A 16,922-nucleotide genomic window follows, 5' to 3' on the forward strand; every position below is an offset into this window, starting at 1 on the left:
AAATGTAAACACATGCTTGTTTCATCTGGTTTCCAGGAAAATCCAACCTGTGGTGGCCATTAAGAATAACTAGATAGAGATAACCAAAATTCTTGTGGATGATCCTATTAACTTATGTGGGTCATATAGAGGCTACAGTAATAATTTGAGACTATTTCATAACCAATTCAAAACTCCTTATAGAAGCTTTAAGTTTAGAGTGTTTTAAACTAAAAATCTTATAGTTGGTCCTTTAAGGTCAGAGGCTATTGAGGCTACTAAATGCTTAAGAACTAATTATATCAGTTTGTACAGAATGTATTTTTGTAATTTTGAAATTAAAAATTGTTTGTATTTTAATTAAATAGGACACATTTTCTCATATTTTGATACGTTTGACGAACAAGTATTTCTAAGATACTTTGTGATGTATTTGTGTCCATCTCTGTTAAAGCCATTACAAGGAGCTTTCTTAGTTTGTTGATTTTAGAGCCCCCTGTGGACAAAAGTGGTATCACCACCATAGTAATCACAAAATATAACACCATAAATAAAATTATATAAAAAAACAAATCTCCTCCTGCTTCTTTTTAACTGGCTTATGTACAGCTTATTGTAACTTTGCCTGAGAACACGTAAATAGTGGCTCATTTTATCTGTAACAGTAACAGACTGTTTCATAAAAATTCTTACATATTGGTCCTTTAAGGTCAGACCAGTATTCAGGTTATTAAATGCCTAAGATGTGATAATGTCAGTTTGTATAGAATGTATTTTTGTAGTTTCAAATTACAAATGACCTCTATTTTAATTAAATACATTTTCTTATACCAGTATTTTGTATTTTATTTTAACACGTTGATATCTGTGTATTTGTTTTTATGTATTTGTGCCCATATCTGTTAATATTAGAGATTTTATTTTTTCTCCAAAAGAAAAGTATCCATAACTAATGTACATTCAGTGCAAATAGCTTTTAAATTTAGCACACTGCAGATTCAAATGCCCTGAGACTGATACCTTTACATTATGATGCTGCCATCTGTCACCAGATGCTGTAATTTATGTTGTACTGAGAGCTGTAAAAAAAAAAAAAAGAAAGAAAGAAGAAAATCTCTTTTTTCTGCGAACATAAATTATAAGGAGGTGTTAGACTCAGCTGTCATTTAATGAAATGTAACAAAGTAGAGCGGCTGCAGACGGTTTGCATGATAATTTGCTTTGGTGGGAGAGATAATACTCTGTTTCACAGTCTGAAGAGCAATGCATCAGTAAACTACTCTGCACAGACAGATAATAACATGCTTTATCATGTACTGTAATACTCTAGATAGCTACAGGGGCAACATCTGATCATCTCAGGGGGAGTGGGATCTGTGTGGCTCGCTTCCCATCTTCAGCTTAAAAAACACACAGCTGCTACAATAGACTGCAGTGTGGAGGGGTGTCTCACTTTGATCTTTAAATACCCTCTAACGTTAAGGCACGCTCATTGGCTTTGATTTTTTTTTACAACTGCTGGACAAAATGCAGACGCTCCCTTGAATCTCCTCCTGTGTAGCTGTAGCACAGCAGAGAATGCGAGAACACCTATCCTCTCTTTTTATTTTTTTTTCCTCCTTCCTCCAACACCACCACCATCTGTCCCTTTCTTCCATTTCATGTGCTCAAGCAATATCCACACCCCTCTCATAGCAACAGCACAGCGCCGCCGCCCCCCGCCGCCTTGCAGTGAATTTTTCTTCCCCTGGATCTTCGCCTCGCACCATGCAGACGGTCCCTTGGCCCTGCCTGACGGTTCAGTGTTCCCCCCTCCCCCACCAGCCGTGCTCCTGTTTCACTCAAAGATGGCGTCGGCTCTAGAACCCCTGGTCTGTGGCTGCATTTTTAGGCTTGTTGTTGTCTCCGTTTCGCACGGTTTTGGCACCTTCTCCTCGGCGGCTCGACACGAAATTCCGGTGAGTAGCAGCCGAAGCCTAATGGGAGGACGTGAGAATTGTTTTACACGGTCTGCTTTGCCCGAGCTTCCCTTCGGAAACCAGAACCGGACCAGCACGGGCTTTCTGGGGGGAACCGCGAGAGGTAGAGGGAGAGAGGGGTACGACGGAGGGATGATGATAGCGGAGGTGGTGGGTGGGGGGTACGGAGGGGGGAGCCGAGGCCTAGCTACTCCGCTTCAGCGGCCTTGTCTTCACCGCACCGCAGGCTTGTAGCAGCGTTTACGTGGGAGGGCGGTTGGTGGAGGGAGGAAGTAAGCGAGGAGGAGACGCGTCTGAGCGGGCAGAGGCTGCTCGCGCATACCGAAGGCTGAGCGCGAGGCCGCGGAGTAATACTGCAGAATCCGCGGCTATCATGGCTTCATTTTTGCACTTGCCCGCTAGCCGAGATGGCCGTCTGCAAGTTGCATTGTGCCTTTTACAAGGCCGCGGTCTCACGTTAATAACTGAATGACATTCAAAATGAGATTTTTCGCCGTGTTTGCTGCGGTGTAGTGCTTTGTATTGTCTGAAGAGGTAAATGTTGCCTTTTTAAGCCGGAGCGCCGGTTAACCTCCTGTTTCACGCTGTTTACGTTAGTACGTTTGTATCATAACCGTAACGTTAGCTCACTGGCTAGCTTCTAATGTTAGCTCGCTAAACAACAGCTGTTAGCGGGAAGGCTTGTTGTCAGATACTTAGCAGCCTAATATCATCACATCACTGAGAGTAAACAGCACCGCAGGAAACTGTTTGCCAATGCGGTAGTTGACTCAACGCTAGCTGTGATTTTTAGCTAGCCTCTCAGCTAATGTTTGCTAACAGTCTGTGTTTTGACTGCATCATGTTTACGTTAGCAACCCTACTAGCCCACTGGTCAACTTGCTAGTGCATGTTTTAGGATGGTGTTTACACTTTTTATACCTCATCATTTCCATCACTTCATGATACATTTGTGCCATTTCTAGTACTTACCTAGAGGTTGTGGGCATGCTTATTGGTTAACAATCTTTGTGTTAGACTGGCTTTGGTTTTGGCAGTCATGTCCATATTATATGACGGCTGCATATCTGTTTACAGAAATGTTGAGCTGTTTAGAGGAACATGTATCAGTAGAATGAATGTTTCTCCTAATTTTTATTTTTGTTGGCAGTGTATGGCTAAACCGCATGGCTTTGTTTATATGTCTGTATGAGGTCACTGTATAGTGTGCTAGTGTTGTGTAGAAAGTTGTACCCTCTCTGGGAAAGGGGTATCATTGGGATTTTATTGATACAGATTTGTATCTGTTTGTCAGTACTCTTATTAATACTGCTCACTATATTTTGATGAAAATAATGAAGATATAACATGGAAAGATGTGTGAGGATTTAAGTTACTTTCACAAGTTACTCGTTTGCAGAAGTCTCAAGTTAAATTGTTTCCTAGGTTATTGTATTTAGCTGCAGTTTCATTAAATTTACTCAAGTGAGCCTATACTTTTGAATGTTTTGCCCTGTCAGCTGTTAATGGATCACTACTTAAATACAGACAACAGTATCATTTCTGTAGGAGCTAATCAATATTCTGTTACTGGCAATCCATTAATCTGTAATAGTTTACTATATTAGTAACTGTTCTAAATACCTAGACGTAAACCTTTCCAAGGTTATTTTTCTGTCATGATCAAACTCATCATCATTTAAGTACAACTTTGTTAGCATAGTTTTCCTTCTTTATCAAAATATGTTCCAATTTTTCTGCAAGGTTTCACTAACCTCTGTCTCTGTGTGTTATTTTCTTTTTTTATACAGGGCTCCTCAGCTACTGAAGTGCAATAGGCATGAAGGTGATCAGCCCTGGCTGCTCCCTGGGGTGAGATATCTGTTCCGTCCCAGAGCTGAGAGGCCCAGAATGCTGGAAGAGTGAGAGACGCTGAGAGAGAACAAGGAAATGTGGATGCAGGAAAATCTTGTGGAGATTTACTGTGTTGGCCTCACCTTCATCATTGAAACACTAATTTCACATCTTGGAGACTATGATTATTTTCCACAATTCACATTTAGAGCTGGCTAGTTTGCCACTGACAGGAAACTGAAGGAACAGGTTTAATTGACCACGTAACAGGCAAAGTGGGAAACACCTTATTTTTGTGAAAGCCCTCTTTCTTGCCACATCTATTCTACCGTACCTTGTTTGTTGTGGCAGTTGTAAGTTGCTAATACACCTGTAACTTCCTCCACTCCCCCCTGCTTCTTGCCAGGGACCTTCACCTGGCTGGGAGTGGGTGGTGGGTAGACTGCATTTTACTGGGTGGAGGGTTGGCTCAGTGGGTTTGTGCTATGGTCAGCTGCTCATTACCGTGCTGTTCATACTCAGCTTCTGAGGGACTCTCTGTGCGACCCCAGGACAAGGGATAGTAAGCAGGCAGAGGGCGAAGAGGAGGAGGCGGCGGCGCTACGGCGCAGGCCAGGTGTTTCCTTGGCTTAAAGTCCCAGATTTTTGTGTGTGGTCATTGTGGTAAGGCCTCAGGGCCCCCGCGCCCACTCAGACCGCAGCCATGGTGAAACTGGCCAACCCCATGTACACCCAATGGATACTCGAGGCCATCAAGAAGGTGAAGAAACAGAAGCAGCGGCCATCAGAGGAGCGCATTTGCAATGCGGTCTCCATGTCCCATGGTCTGGATCGCAAAACAGTCCTGGAGCAGTTGGAGCTAAGTGTCAAGGATGGAACCATCCTTAAGGTCACCAACAAAGGTCTCAACTCCTACAAGGACCCCGACAACCCTGGGCGCATAGCTCTACCCAAGCCCAAAGGTGGTGGCAGCTCTGGAGGAGGCGGAGGAGGAGGTGGCAGCAGCAGTGGCGGTGGTAGCTCTCACTCCCATTCAGGGAAGAAACCGGGACTTGACTGGAACAAGTTGATCAAGCGGGCACTGGATGGGCTCCATGAGCCTGGCGGCTCCAGCTTAAAGAACATTGAACGCTTTCTCAAGTGCCAGGCTGATGTGGCGGCCTACTTGTCGGGCAGCGGCTCCATGGGGCCTGGCCTTTTTCACCAGCAGTTGAGGGTGGCCCTGAAAAGGGCTGTTGCCCATGGACGTGTGGCCAAGCAGGGTCCACTGTTCCAGCTTGTCAGTCGAAGCAGCAGCTCAGTGGATGATGGGACTGGCACAGTGTCTCTGGAATCACTGCCACCTGTCCGGTTGTTGCCCCATGAGAAAGACAAGGTATTGTATGTGCATACACTTCTATCACAAACAAACATGTAAAACTGTGTGCCTGCACCTCAAATTCACACACTTCTACTCATCACTGTTGAAAGAAAAAAGTTTTGTATAAACACATTACATGAAAAAGATAAATGGGTGTGAAGCACTTCGCTAGCATCCCATGTGTCTGATAAGATCACTAATATCCTGTTGAAACAACGGCAGTTGAGACAATTGTGATAAGAAATCAAGAACTTTGATGTGCCTTGTCAGTTAAAACTTTTTGGAGCAACAGAAAAAAACTGATCTGTGAACATAACAGAAAACACCTTTTTGGGGTCTTTTTGGAGTTTACACACTTCATCTTACATAATTGCTGCAGCACACCCAGAATTGTCTATATCTACCAACTGGCACTACTCAAGATGTTGGCACTGCATTTACTCCACTTGTTCACGTTGGTCATGCCCTACAAGGCTGTAATTACTACAACACAGTGAGAACTTTGACTGTGTGAATGTAAGTTGTGAGTTTTCATCCAGCATATGGTGTAGTGGTTTTATACCGGATAGCACATTGCAGTTATTTTAGAAGTGGCTGAGAATGTTGGGCAACATTTGTAAGATCAGGCAGATGCCAGAGTGAGCATCTTTCCACAAGATGGAGTTTAAGTCTTTATGTTTAAGATGTTTTCAATGTGTGTTGGGGAGACCAGATCAGAGTAAATGTTGGAAAGACTTCACTGGACCCAGTTGGTCAGCCTTGTATTGTTTTGTAGGACAGAATCCCTGGTGTGTGCGCGCACGCCATGGTCCAGGTGAGCAATAGTAGGGTGATGCTGGGTGGGTAGCTGGTGGGCCAGTGTTCAGCAGAGGAGCTGGTGGAAGAGGTCAGAGGAGAGAGTCACATGGCTCTCAGCCTCCTGCAGGGAGTGTGGACCAGCTGCAGGGCTGCTCCCTGTCAGGAGTTGTCAGGAGATGGGAGGAAGAAAAGGAAGAGATGGAAGGGGTGGAACACAGACAAGTAAGAGAGAGAGGTGGTCTGTAGTGGTGCCAGAGGAAGAAGCCGGGATGACGCAAGCTCCAGGACTCTGTAACCAGAAAGGGAGAGAGAGGCAGAGACATAGAGGGAGAAGAAAGCGAGAAACAGAGGGAGAGGGAGAGGCAGACATGCAGGCGACAGAGGAGAGCGGGAACACACCCACTTTTGTAACCTGATCAGAGAGAGCAGCCGGCTGTTACCCTCTGCCTCTGAGGGCTACAGACATGTACACACACACGCACACACACACACATATGATACCATACAACTGCATGTGAAAAAAAGAAACACAGAATGGCATACACAGACGTAAACACAAACTGAAGGCATGCTGACACGAGACCACACACGGTTCACATCTCATAAATCCTCCACTTTACATGCCCACAGACATGCAAACATGCATTCTAACAGCCAGTGTGTAAATAAACCCATTAGAGCTACACACGACTGTCTGCCAGCATTGTGGCCCATCATTGGGTCATATGTCTCTTAGGTTATCAGACATCCAATAGATCTAGACAACACTAGACGGGCCCTAAACACTGTTTTGACTGGCTCCTGGCTTTATCTGGCCCCTATGTGGTTGTGTGTGTGCATGTGTAAAGGGCTGGGCAGCTACAGAAGCTCCTTGTAAGGGCAGCCATACACATAGACACAAAGTAGGATTAGCCTAGAGAGCAGGCTGGAGTCACATGGGGTCTGCCTAACACAGTGACCTGCTTGGCTGCAGATGGCCCACCTCTTAAGACCAACAGAGATCAACGTCCTCTTTCCCTCTGACTCAGCTACTGATTGGCCCACTACTCTGCCTCACGGAACCAAATAAAAACACAAAGTAATACATACCCAGTGTGAAAGCAATGTTTCTACAGGGGTGTGTTTATTTGTTATGTAACTTCATGTTGCATCTAAGGTTGGGCTTCGAGAACTGTGTTCCACAGGAATAATTATGACATTTTAATTTTGATTCTGCATATCAATTTCTACACAAATTAAACTGTGTACTGGAAACACCATGTTTCAAACTGGCTATCTGTCTGTGCCCATAGACATGTGAGTTCCGTGCATGTCTTGTTGTCTCCAAAGGCATTTGTCTTTTTAAATCCGGAGTCAAACATTGTTCCTGGTGAACCTACTCAACTGTTGTTCAGTTGCTTGACCATCAGGTGAACAGCACAGATTGTGTGTCTTGTAACAATCACCTCAGTGTAGCAAATGCTAATGTACAAATGGCTTAAAGGGACAGTTCACACCAAAATCAAAAATACATATTTTCATCTGGGCTATAGTGCTGTTTATCCATCTAGATTGTTTGGGTGTGAGTTTCAGAGTTTTGGAGATATCAGTTGTAGAGATGCCTTCTCTCCAATGCCATGGGACTAAATAGGGCTTGTGGTGCTCAAAGCACCTAAAATGCATTTGAAAATCTCAACAGCAATGTCTTTCTCCCAAAATCAGAGACACTGGTGTTGAATTTTTCAAATGTATTTCTTTTGGTGCTTTGAGAACCACAAGCTGAATGCCATCAGTCATCACAGTAAAGTAGCCAAAGTATGATCCAGAATATTCAAGAAACCAGAACAGAGACCACTGTTGTTGTAGTTAATTAGCTACATTTAGCTTAGCTCAGTGTTTCTGCAGGTAACATATATCCATGGTAATAAGCATTTCACACAACTCTGCTGTAAAGAATGCAGGACACCCAAAGAATCGGAATCAAAAATCGCTAAGAACTATCATTGATGAGCTGAATTTGAATGCAATCGAAGATCCAAATGATATCCAACCCTGATAACACCAATATACTCTATCAAATCCTGTAAATTCAAACTCAACACTGGCAGAAAGTGAATTTAAACACAAGCAGACCACCATGTTGCATCAGTGAAATTATTCATCTGTCAAAGATAAATAAATGAATTAAATGTGTGGACATGATGAGCGAGATTTTGCTGTTTGTTTTAAAGTCTCATCTTCGGGCTACATTGGGCATGGAGAAGCTGCTCCAGCAGCGAGGAAGTTGACATTTGTGTCTGACATTCACACAAGCCTGTTTACTCTCTTCCCTGTGATGTTGCCTTCATATATCTCTCAAGAGGATGCAGCCGTATCGCTGCTCAATCACGCGTGTCTCGCGAGCGACTGTTGGTCGTGTTGTTGATGTATGTTAGTCTGTGCCAGTGCGAGCAGCATATGCGTCAAAGAGATAGCAACTGCGCACGAAAGACGGAGTCGGCTGTTGCACGATCACTCTCCTCCCGTTCTCCTGCTCTTCCACTTCCCCTGATGCATCATTGCCTTATTGCCCCGCATGATTGCTAACAGTTATGAGTGTGAGAGAGTATGAGTGAAGGCAAGCCGGGGGGAAGGAAAATCAAAACAAATGGCTAAGCACTGGCTTTGACCCCATTTGCAGGGAGATTTGTGTACTCAACATGCTGGTGTTTGTGTCAGAGCGCTCCATTCAAACGGGATCCCAGACCCTATTTCTGTCTCCCCTGCCTCACCCTAATAGGGTACCATTGCCAGGTCATGAAGGGGGAGGTGAATGGGGGAGCGAAGTCAACCAGGGGTCACGGATATATAGATGGCAAACCTCATTGCCTCCCTGAGCACCCGTTAGCAGTATGAGGCTATGGCCATTAGGTGGGATGGGCTTGACGCTGAGCTTTTGTGTGTATATCCGTGTGTATATAGTTGTGTCTATGTGTGTGTGTGATGTTCATCCCGTCATAATAGGCAAGAGCAATCTCCCTGCCCTGTGGTTGCCCTCTCTTCAACAGCTGGAGCGGGGTGAACCAGAGTTCTCGATGTCGATGTGCAGTGTCACGGTGAGGACGTGTGAAAAAAGTGAACAACATACACACGCAGTCACATTTTCTGCTCATGCATGGTGGTGATTTCCCTCCAAAACGTACCACTGACCCCCTAACAGGCCGGCATCCTGCAGCTAATGCTCACTCTGCTGGCAGCGGTTGTAGAGCTGCTACATTAGGCAACTCTTATTATGAACCATAATGGATATATTTATCCGCTGTAATTCATTCCACTTTGCTGGTATTGGATCGACCCCCACCCGTCCTGCTCTTTAACATCACACACATTACCTCTGCCTGTGTTTGCTCAAGGTGAAGACATCATGTATCGTCACTCAGAGGACCGTGAATACAGAATGCCCCCAGACATCGATTATGTGCCTCTGGTGCAACCTGCCTCTTCATCTTTTTCTCTCTCTCCTCTCCCTTTCCCATCCCCCGTTGCTGCTACATCATGTCATGTAGTCACAGGAGATGATTTTGTGTGGTTGCTGGATGGATGGGAACATTCTCAGGGTTAGTACGACACCACAGGAATGCTGGGTAAATGACTAAGTTGGGTGCCATGAAATGGTCTTGACTCTATTGTCAACTTTTCTTGAGTGTCAGATTTTGGATGACCCATTTTTAAAGGAGGAGGGGAAATGTGTAGAAATTCATTATTTCTGCCTCCATTTCCTTGACAGGCAGTTTCCATTTTGCCTGAGCCCTGGCCTCAGTTGACCCATTATTAGATCCTAAAGTTGAAAAGGCTCGTTCCACTCTCTGATGGCACCAGCTTTAACCTCATGCTGCGCTGTTACCACAGACGCAGCTCTTGTTTGACATTTAGCGGTACACACCAGCAGAGAAATGGAAAAACTGTTGAGCATTCATTTATTAAAAGGGTCAGTTCACACAAATCAGAATGAACATATTTTCTTCCTAAACTGTAATGGTATGTTGCCATTTGTGTCATGTGTGGATCTTTTGTGATATTTTCCTCTGAGTTCTGTTGCCACCCTGAATACAATAGTGAGGAATTTAATTTCTTCTCAAAGTAGTGAAAAGTGACATTTGAAAACAAGACATGCAGTGTGTACTTGTGTTTCTAAAGATAGTCCACAGAACTCGCTGTCAACAGTTTTCATCTGGACTATGTCTTTTGACATAATGATGATTAAAAACTGTTCAGAGTGAGGTCTGTGTTGCATAATACCGTGTTGCAATATACTGTAGATGCTGGCACAGTTTTATACAGTGCCAAAGCTTTGCCTTAGCCATTACTTGTCTTGAATTTTTTTTCTTTGTCATTTTCTTTGTTGTTCTTTGCCCAGATTCTTCTTCTTCTCTCCCAGGCTTTACAACCATTGTCCCAGATTAGTCCTTTTTTTCCATTTTGAAAATGCTGCTTTTTAAAACTTTTGGACAGATACAACTGTTTGTACACAATTACTTACTTTTAACAGTGCAAATATGATTTAGATGCTTTCACACACCGCATATTAAAACTTGTAAGAGAACACATGTATTGACATTGACCATTATAGGGCAGCTCAGTTAGCATGTGCAACACAACTAGAAATAACACTGCATTTTAACATTTTTACAGTGTTACATTTTTGTGACCACTTATGCAAAAAACCAAATGTTGCATGCCTTGCTTCACTTACAAAGGGTGCAACATATGGGGAAAATCTCCATAGACCAATATCTGTAAATGCAGAATCTGTAGACGTATGGGAAAGGATATTAATGTTACCTCATTGCCAGATGATAGCTGATGAGTTTCAAGATGGGTTAAAGACTTAGCTACCCTCAGGTCTACTGCAGCTAGCTTGATGGATACACCTTTTCTCAGCTAAAAATCTAGCACAATGATGCAACAAAATGAAAAACTGCACATTTGTTAGAAAATTATTCCAAATGTAAACAAATACAGGGTTAATGAGTAACTAACATTACATCTCTACATCATATGATGTGAATTTACATGTTGCACAGATGTTTTGTGCGATGAGTTAAAATTCAGAATTGAGTGATATGTTTACCTATATTCCTCGGCACACATCAAAACACTACACCTGCATCAGTGACTGACTGTGAATGATTGAATGAGCTATCAGTCATTTACATTTGATGTACGATTGTTAATATGTAACTTTATTAAGTTTTAATATTGCTCAGGCAAAGCAACCATTGAGACTCCCAATATGTGGTCAGTTTGTTCAGCTATTTGGGAATTTGCTGTGATGTTTTTGTAATTCCTCTACTGTGCCAGACATCATATGTTTGTGTCCCAGGTGCTATTTTTATTGTCTCTGGGACAACCTGTGAAGGCATTCCAGTCTGACTCTACTGGCTGCAGAAGAACGACCCACAACTCTATAGAAGCAGCATTAGCAGCAGTGTCAGAGCCCTGGAGGGAGCAGTTACCTCAAGCTCACCAGTGACTGTGATGTGAATGGCATTTGGCACGGGAAGTGTAGCTGTGTGTGAGGCCTTGCGTATGGCTAACCTCACCACCCCACAAATAGAGCCAATGTGTTGAGCAGCTGTGGAAGTGACGGTTGGAGCAGTGCCAGGCCCCTGCTCTGTTTGATGCAGTGATTTAGCTTTGTGCTCCCTGGCTAACCTCGATTTTTAATGCAGGGTGATGCTTGGCTGACGGCAGGGCATGTTGGCACAACTCGGGGTCTTCCTCGGGCTGTTGTAGATGTCACAAGGAAATGTAGACCAGTTCATTTCCAGGGTAGTAGGGCTACAGGGATTTCAGATTTGAGATGCCAAGTTTACTCCTATACCTGTTATCTGATGTCACCTGAACATCCATGCGTGCATACATATATATGCATTTCGCGTGTCAAGGTGTGTCTCATGACGTACTAGTGCATCTAATGACTTTTGGAGTGTGTATGTGTTTGTGTGTTGTCTGTGCTGCTCAGTATGTCCTGCAACAGTGATCAATGAGTTTGTGTTCGAGGTGGGGGTAGCCATAAGGGAAGTGTGCTGTAGAGGGGGGTTGCTGAGATTGGGCTCCCATGTTAATGAGATCCTTGACTTGAGACGAGACAAGGACAACAGCAACGCTTTTCTCTCTTTCTCTTTTCTCCTATTGCCTTTTATCCTTTCTCCCCTCCTCCTCCTGCATTTCTCCTTCTCCTTTCGCCCTCCCTCCATTGTTCTCTTTTTCCTGCCTCATTCTCATGTCCTCTGTCTTTGGATAACAGAATCCAGTTTATAAAGGGGAAACCGGGCCACCACTAGTTGTTTTCTATAACCCATTATCTCCCCATACAGTGTTCAGACAATGCTGCATATTGCCTCAAGTATTAATTTCAACCATTTGTAAACGAAATCAAGAACTAGGCTAACACTGGAGCACAGTGCTACAGGATGTATGTGGCGTGTTTGAAAACACATGGGTGGGTGTGTCAGCTTGGTCAGACTCTGGTACATTCACCTGTCTGTTTGCATGGAGACGTGTTTGCAGAGGAGCCTAAAACTTGTAAGACATGTTTGTATGGCATTTCAAGTCCACCCAGTCATTGCAGCTAGCTGCTAACAGTTGCCACAAGGCGTGTCTTTTTGGCTCAGAACAACATTTTGTTCCTGAATCCTCCTTACGTTTGGAAAAAAAGAGCACATGCCAAAGCATGAACACACGGGCTTAAAATAGATATGCACGCCTCCACACACACACACACACACACACACACACATCTCAAGTCAAATGTCGGCCATGACACTTAACTCAAACAGTCAGCCAATGTGAGAAATTTCTAGAGCGCCGCTGTGGTGTAAGAACGGTCCTGGCAGCCAGCACTTGCTAAGGTAGAAAAGGCTGAAACAGGGAGGAAAAACAGCTCTCAGGAGGAATTTGAGGATTGTGTTTCGCTGTTCCAATATCCCTGTCATGGAGGGAGGATTAGCTTTTCATTTTTTATTATCTGTTGGGGATTAATTTACAGTGGCAGCCAGTAACTGAAGCCTTACTGTAACGTGTGTCTCTATACAAGGTGTCTGTGTGTGTGTGAAAGGCAATGCACGCTCTCCCGCTCACACTTGGCTTGTGTTTACTCGAGCGCTCACAGGGCGAGTGGGAGCAGTTGACCTCCTCCAGCGGGGAAAGGGTTAAGCGTCAGGAATGATTGAGGTGTTGGTCGCACGCAGGCTGCTCAGAGGACTGCTGCTGCAGATTTTCTCTCTTTCTTTACACTTTCCATTTCCTTCGCTCTCCTGCCCTCTGGATTCTTATTTTTGTCTTTTTTTTTCGCATTCCTCTCCTGCTCCTCTTTTCTGTCTTCTTGTTGCTGGTTTCTATTTCTCTTCACTGACTGTTTTGGTTTGTTTTGCAGACCAATGGTTATTTTCATCATGTACTCAGACCATGTAGAGATTAATTATATTATATTTTGGAATTCTGCAGTATATTTACAATTTTATGATTTTACCTGTGAGAATCAAAAATGCTGGTACATATATAGGTGTATCCTCCACTAAGGCTCTATCTTCTTCTTTGCACTCTGCATGTCTCTCTTCACCTTTCAATCTTTACAGCTCTCCTCTATCTGTTTACCTCTTTCTTCCCTTACTTCCTCACTCCATACCTTTTGTTTCTCTTTCTCTCTCTGTCCCTGTGCTGTTAGGTGGGTGGGTGGGTTGGTAGAGGAGTGGCGGGGGTGTTGGAAGCAGCCTGACTCAGAAGGAAATGAACCCAATAAATCAAGCTCTTGTCCCTGTCTCCTCCCTGCCAGGACCTGCTGCCTACCCAGCTCTCTGCAGCTATGTGCATTTACACTGTTGTCTTGCAGAAAAAAGTCATAACACCATCCTCAGTGAATGTCACATTGTTGTTTTTCCCATTTAAAAAAAAAAAAGATCAGATTTTCCCCTGTGGGTTGAAGTGCATGTTATGACCATGTCTGTGTGCCACCAAAGTTTCTCATGATTTCTGACTATATAAAACATTCAGTTCAGTATATTTTCCTGATATATTCATTGTGGTCAGCAAAGATGAGCTTGAGAATAAATTTTTCCTTTAATTTCTAAATCAACTTTGGCTGCTGCTCTGTAAATTTATGGTCAGTTGTGATAGAAGTAGGGCTTCACAGTTTTGCATTAAATATTTGACATTACTACAGCTTGCAGGCTAACTTTGTGCTAAGAGCACAAGTTCCACCGTGTCAGTAGGTGTTCATGCACACACCAAGTTTTCTCATTCCCCCCACCACCATTTTATCAATATTTAGGCTGATGATTGATGCTATAGTTATAAAGTGAAAGAGTCTGGACTGAACAGTACATAATGCTGTAGGCTAATCACAGCCTGAGAAAAGTTTGCTTAACAACTGGATTTGATTGTACATACTGTGCTCTAACATTACAAATATGTGCATCATGGTCAATTTTTTTTCTTGTAAATTGTAATGTGCAATCAGTAACACCAATGTGTCACGAGGTTATTGACCAGGGGGAAATTTCCTGACTGTGGTATCCCTAGTGCTGCCAACTGCAACTGGCAACTGCAGAGCACGTCATACTTTTGTTATTGACTAATTGTTAGGTATCACAAACTACATCCTCATAAATGACTTGGATGACCAGAATTAACATCTGCTTGACACATACTCAACAAAAAGTAAGCCTGTGCTTCGTAAATTTAGTGTGCTTTGCAGGTCTGTTCATTGCTTCTTCATGATATTTTAAGCACATCCTGTAAGTGTGAACAATGAAAGCCATTCTTTCACTCAGACACTTGAAACAGGCAATGTTGAGGGGTCCATGTGTTAAAAGGATATTTTATACAAAAGATGCTTTATTGTGAAGTGTCTTGAGTGTATCTTGTTTCACTGTGTTAAAAGATTTGCCTTTATTGTGCCAGTAAAAGCATTCATCTGCCTCAGATATTTTTCTATGTTTTATTGTGTTACATCTTTGAATAATTAGTGGGATAATTAAGCTTTTTAACACCAATGAACACAAAAAGAGGAAGTCAAAGTGAAAACAAGTCTGCAGATTCATTTCAATTAAGCATGAATATGAAACGCAAAATGTGGTGGTAATGTAGTAGGATTAATCCACTTCAAGTCAGGTTGAGGTTGAGTTGTAAGATATGGTGATTTTCTGTCAAATATCAGGTGGACTGAGCATGAACAGCAGTTTACAAGTTGTGAATTGGATTGATGTCTAGATTCTGGCTTGTCCACTCCACAGCCACATTGTTATTTTAAAGCTTTGGCTGCATGCTTCGCTGCAGTCATGTTAACCTCTACCTTAGTTGGCGTGCTGCTGAGAAACATCCCCACAGCATGATGCTACCATGCAGTGTTTGTGCTACCATGCAGCGTGGGACTCACACCAAACATAAGAGTTTAGTGTGATGGCCAAAAAGCTCCACTTTGTTGTAATCAGATCAAAGAAGCGTCTTGCCTGCTGGAAAACAGCAGCCCAGATGTCATGTGAGTGGTTTTCAACAGCAGTTTTTTCTTTGCAGCTCCAACATGAAGCCGAGAATGTGGAAGTAGTCAGGCAACAGATGTCCTACGCGTTGTCTCTCATTTCCACCGTGGAGCCCTGTAGCTCCTTCAGAGTGTTCATTGCTTCTTCTCACACAGGACAGCTTTGCTCTAGACAGGCTGTACCATTTTTTTTTCTGATGAGCATACTGTACTTGGGGAAATGAAGTGCTTTGGAAATGTGCTTGTACTCGTGTATTCTCTTGATTGGCACTTTTTAAAATAAACTGACCTCAGATTTGTTAAATGTTCCTTTGACTTTGTGACATGGTTTTGTTAACAAAACTCAACTGAACATACCACATACAGGTGTATTTAACCTCAAATCAATTGTCACACCTTGATTACTCATAGATGAGCTTCATTCAACCCATGCATTTCCACTCATGACTCATTCGGTTTTGATACTAGGTACTTCTTTTTCCACTGCAGATAGTCAACATTGGTGTTATTCCAGCAGTTTGGAAATGACTCACCTACAGGAGCTCTACTTTGGTCTTGAGAAGCTGCAGTCAATATTCACAGATAAATTGTGACCCACACTGTACCTTTACTGACAAATTGACAACTTCACAGCTCACCTTTTCCTCTGCACCACATGCTTTCACCATCACTTTCTGCTGCTTGCTCACTGTTAATTTAACCACACTATCACTACGCTTTGTTTTTCTGACCAATCAGCAGTCTGCAATTTTTTTCACTTCACCCTTTAGTATCGGCCCAGCTTGCTTTGGGGCTAGGCACAGGGCTGTGATAGTATGAATTGTTTCCTATGGTGGTGAAGGGGCTAGATATGTGGTAAAATAAATCCAACACTAAATGTTTTCTGTGGTTATTTATACAGTTTCCCATGTTGAAAACATTTGTTGTCAGCCATACACTGGAATTCCCATGATGCCTTGGATTGATTCTACCAATCAAAGGCTGTGTTCCTGACTTGTCAGCCAATCAGATGTTGTGTTACTGTTATCTATTAATAGATGCATGCCCTGCAATAATTGTGAAATTGACGTTTTAAAATACAAATTGTGATGAAGCATAATGAGCTCAACCCTGTGACGTGCAACATGTGACCATGGTAATGTGGTTATCATTACACCCCTGGTGATACTAAAGAAAGTAGCAGGTACTTAGGTTGACAGAAGTATCATTACTTAAATACTTTTTTGATACCAAGTGTGTAAAATCATAAAGTATCGCAGTTATAAAAATTTTTTCTAAATTCTCATAAAGACAACAGGCAAGATGACAAAGTTTAAAATTCTGGTATTGTGACAGTCCTACCAGGTACTATCTACAATGGAAAGCCATAAAAAGATAGAGTAGATTCAGCTTGAGCTGAGCAATACCATGCAGTAGAATTGTGGGTTGTAAACATTAAGTTATGAGTTTTATAGGCGCCTTAAAGTCAGTGTAC

General features: G+C 43.0%; 1 protein-coding gene across 1 annotated transcript in view; it reads left to right on the forward strand.

The window, feature by feature from the left end:
• Window positions 1-931: 931 nt before the first annotated feature.
• The window catches only part of kat6a (K(lysine) acetyltransferase 6A), a 42,272-nt gene continuing 26,281 nt past the window's right edge, over window positions 932-16,922 (forward strand). The window contains exons 1-2 of the mRNA XM_084729104.1: window positions 932-1,937; window positions 3,749-5,166. Of these exons, the coding sequence (XP_084585230.1) occupies window positions 4,495-5,166 (672 nt within the window). The 5' untranslated portion in view covers window positions 932-1,937; window positions 3,749-4,494. The remainder of the gene's footprint in view (window positions 1,938-3,748; window positions 5,167-16,922) is intronic.

The sequence above is a fragment of the Lutjanus erythropterus genome, chromosome 10 (assembly GCF_056507025.1).
Source record: "Lutjanus erythropterus isolate fLutEry1 chromosome 10, fLutEry1.hap2, whole genome shotgun sequence".
Taxonomy (NCBI): Eukaryota; Metazoa; Chordata; class Actinopteri; order Lutjaniformes; family Lutjanidae; genus Lutjanus; species Lutjanus erythropterus.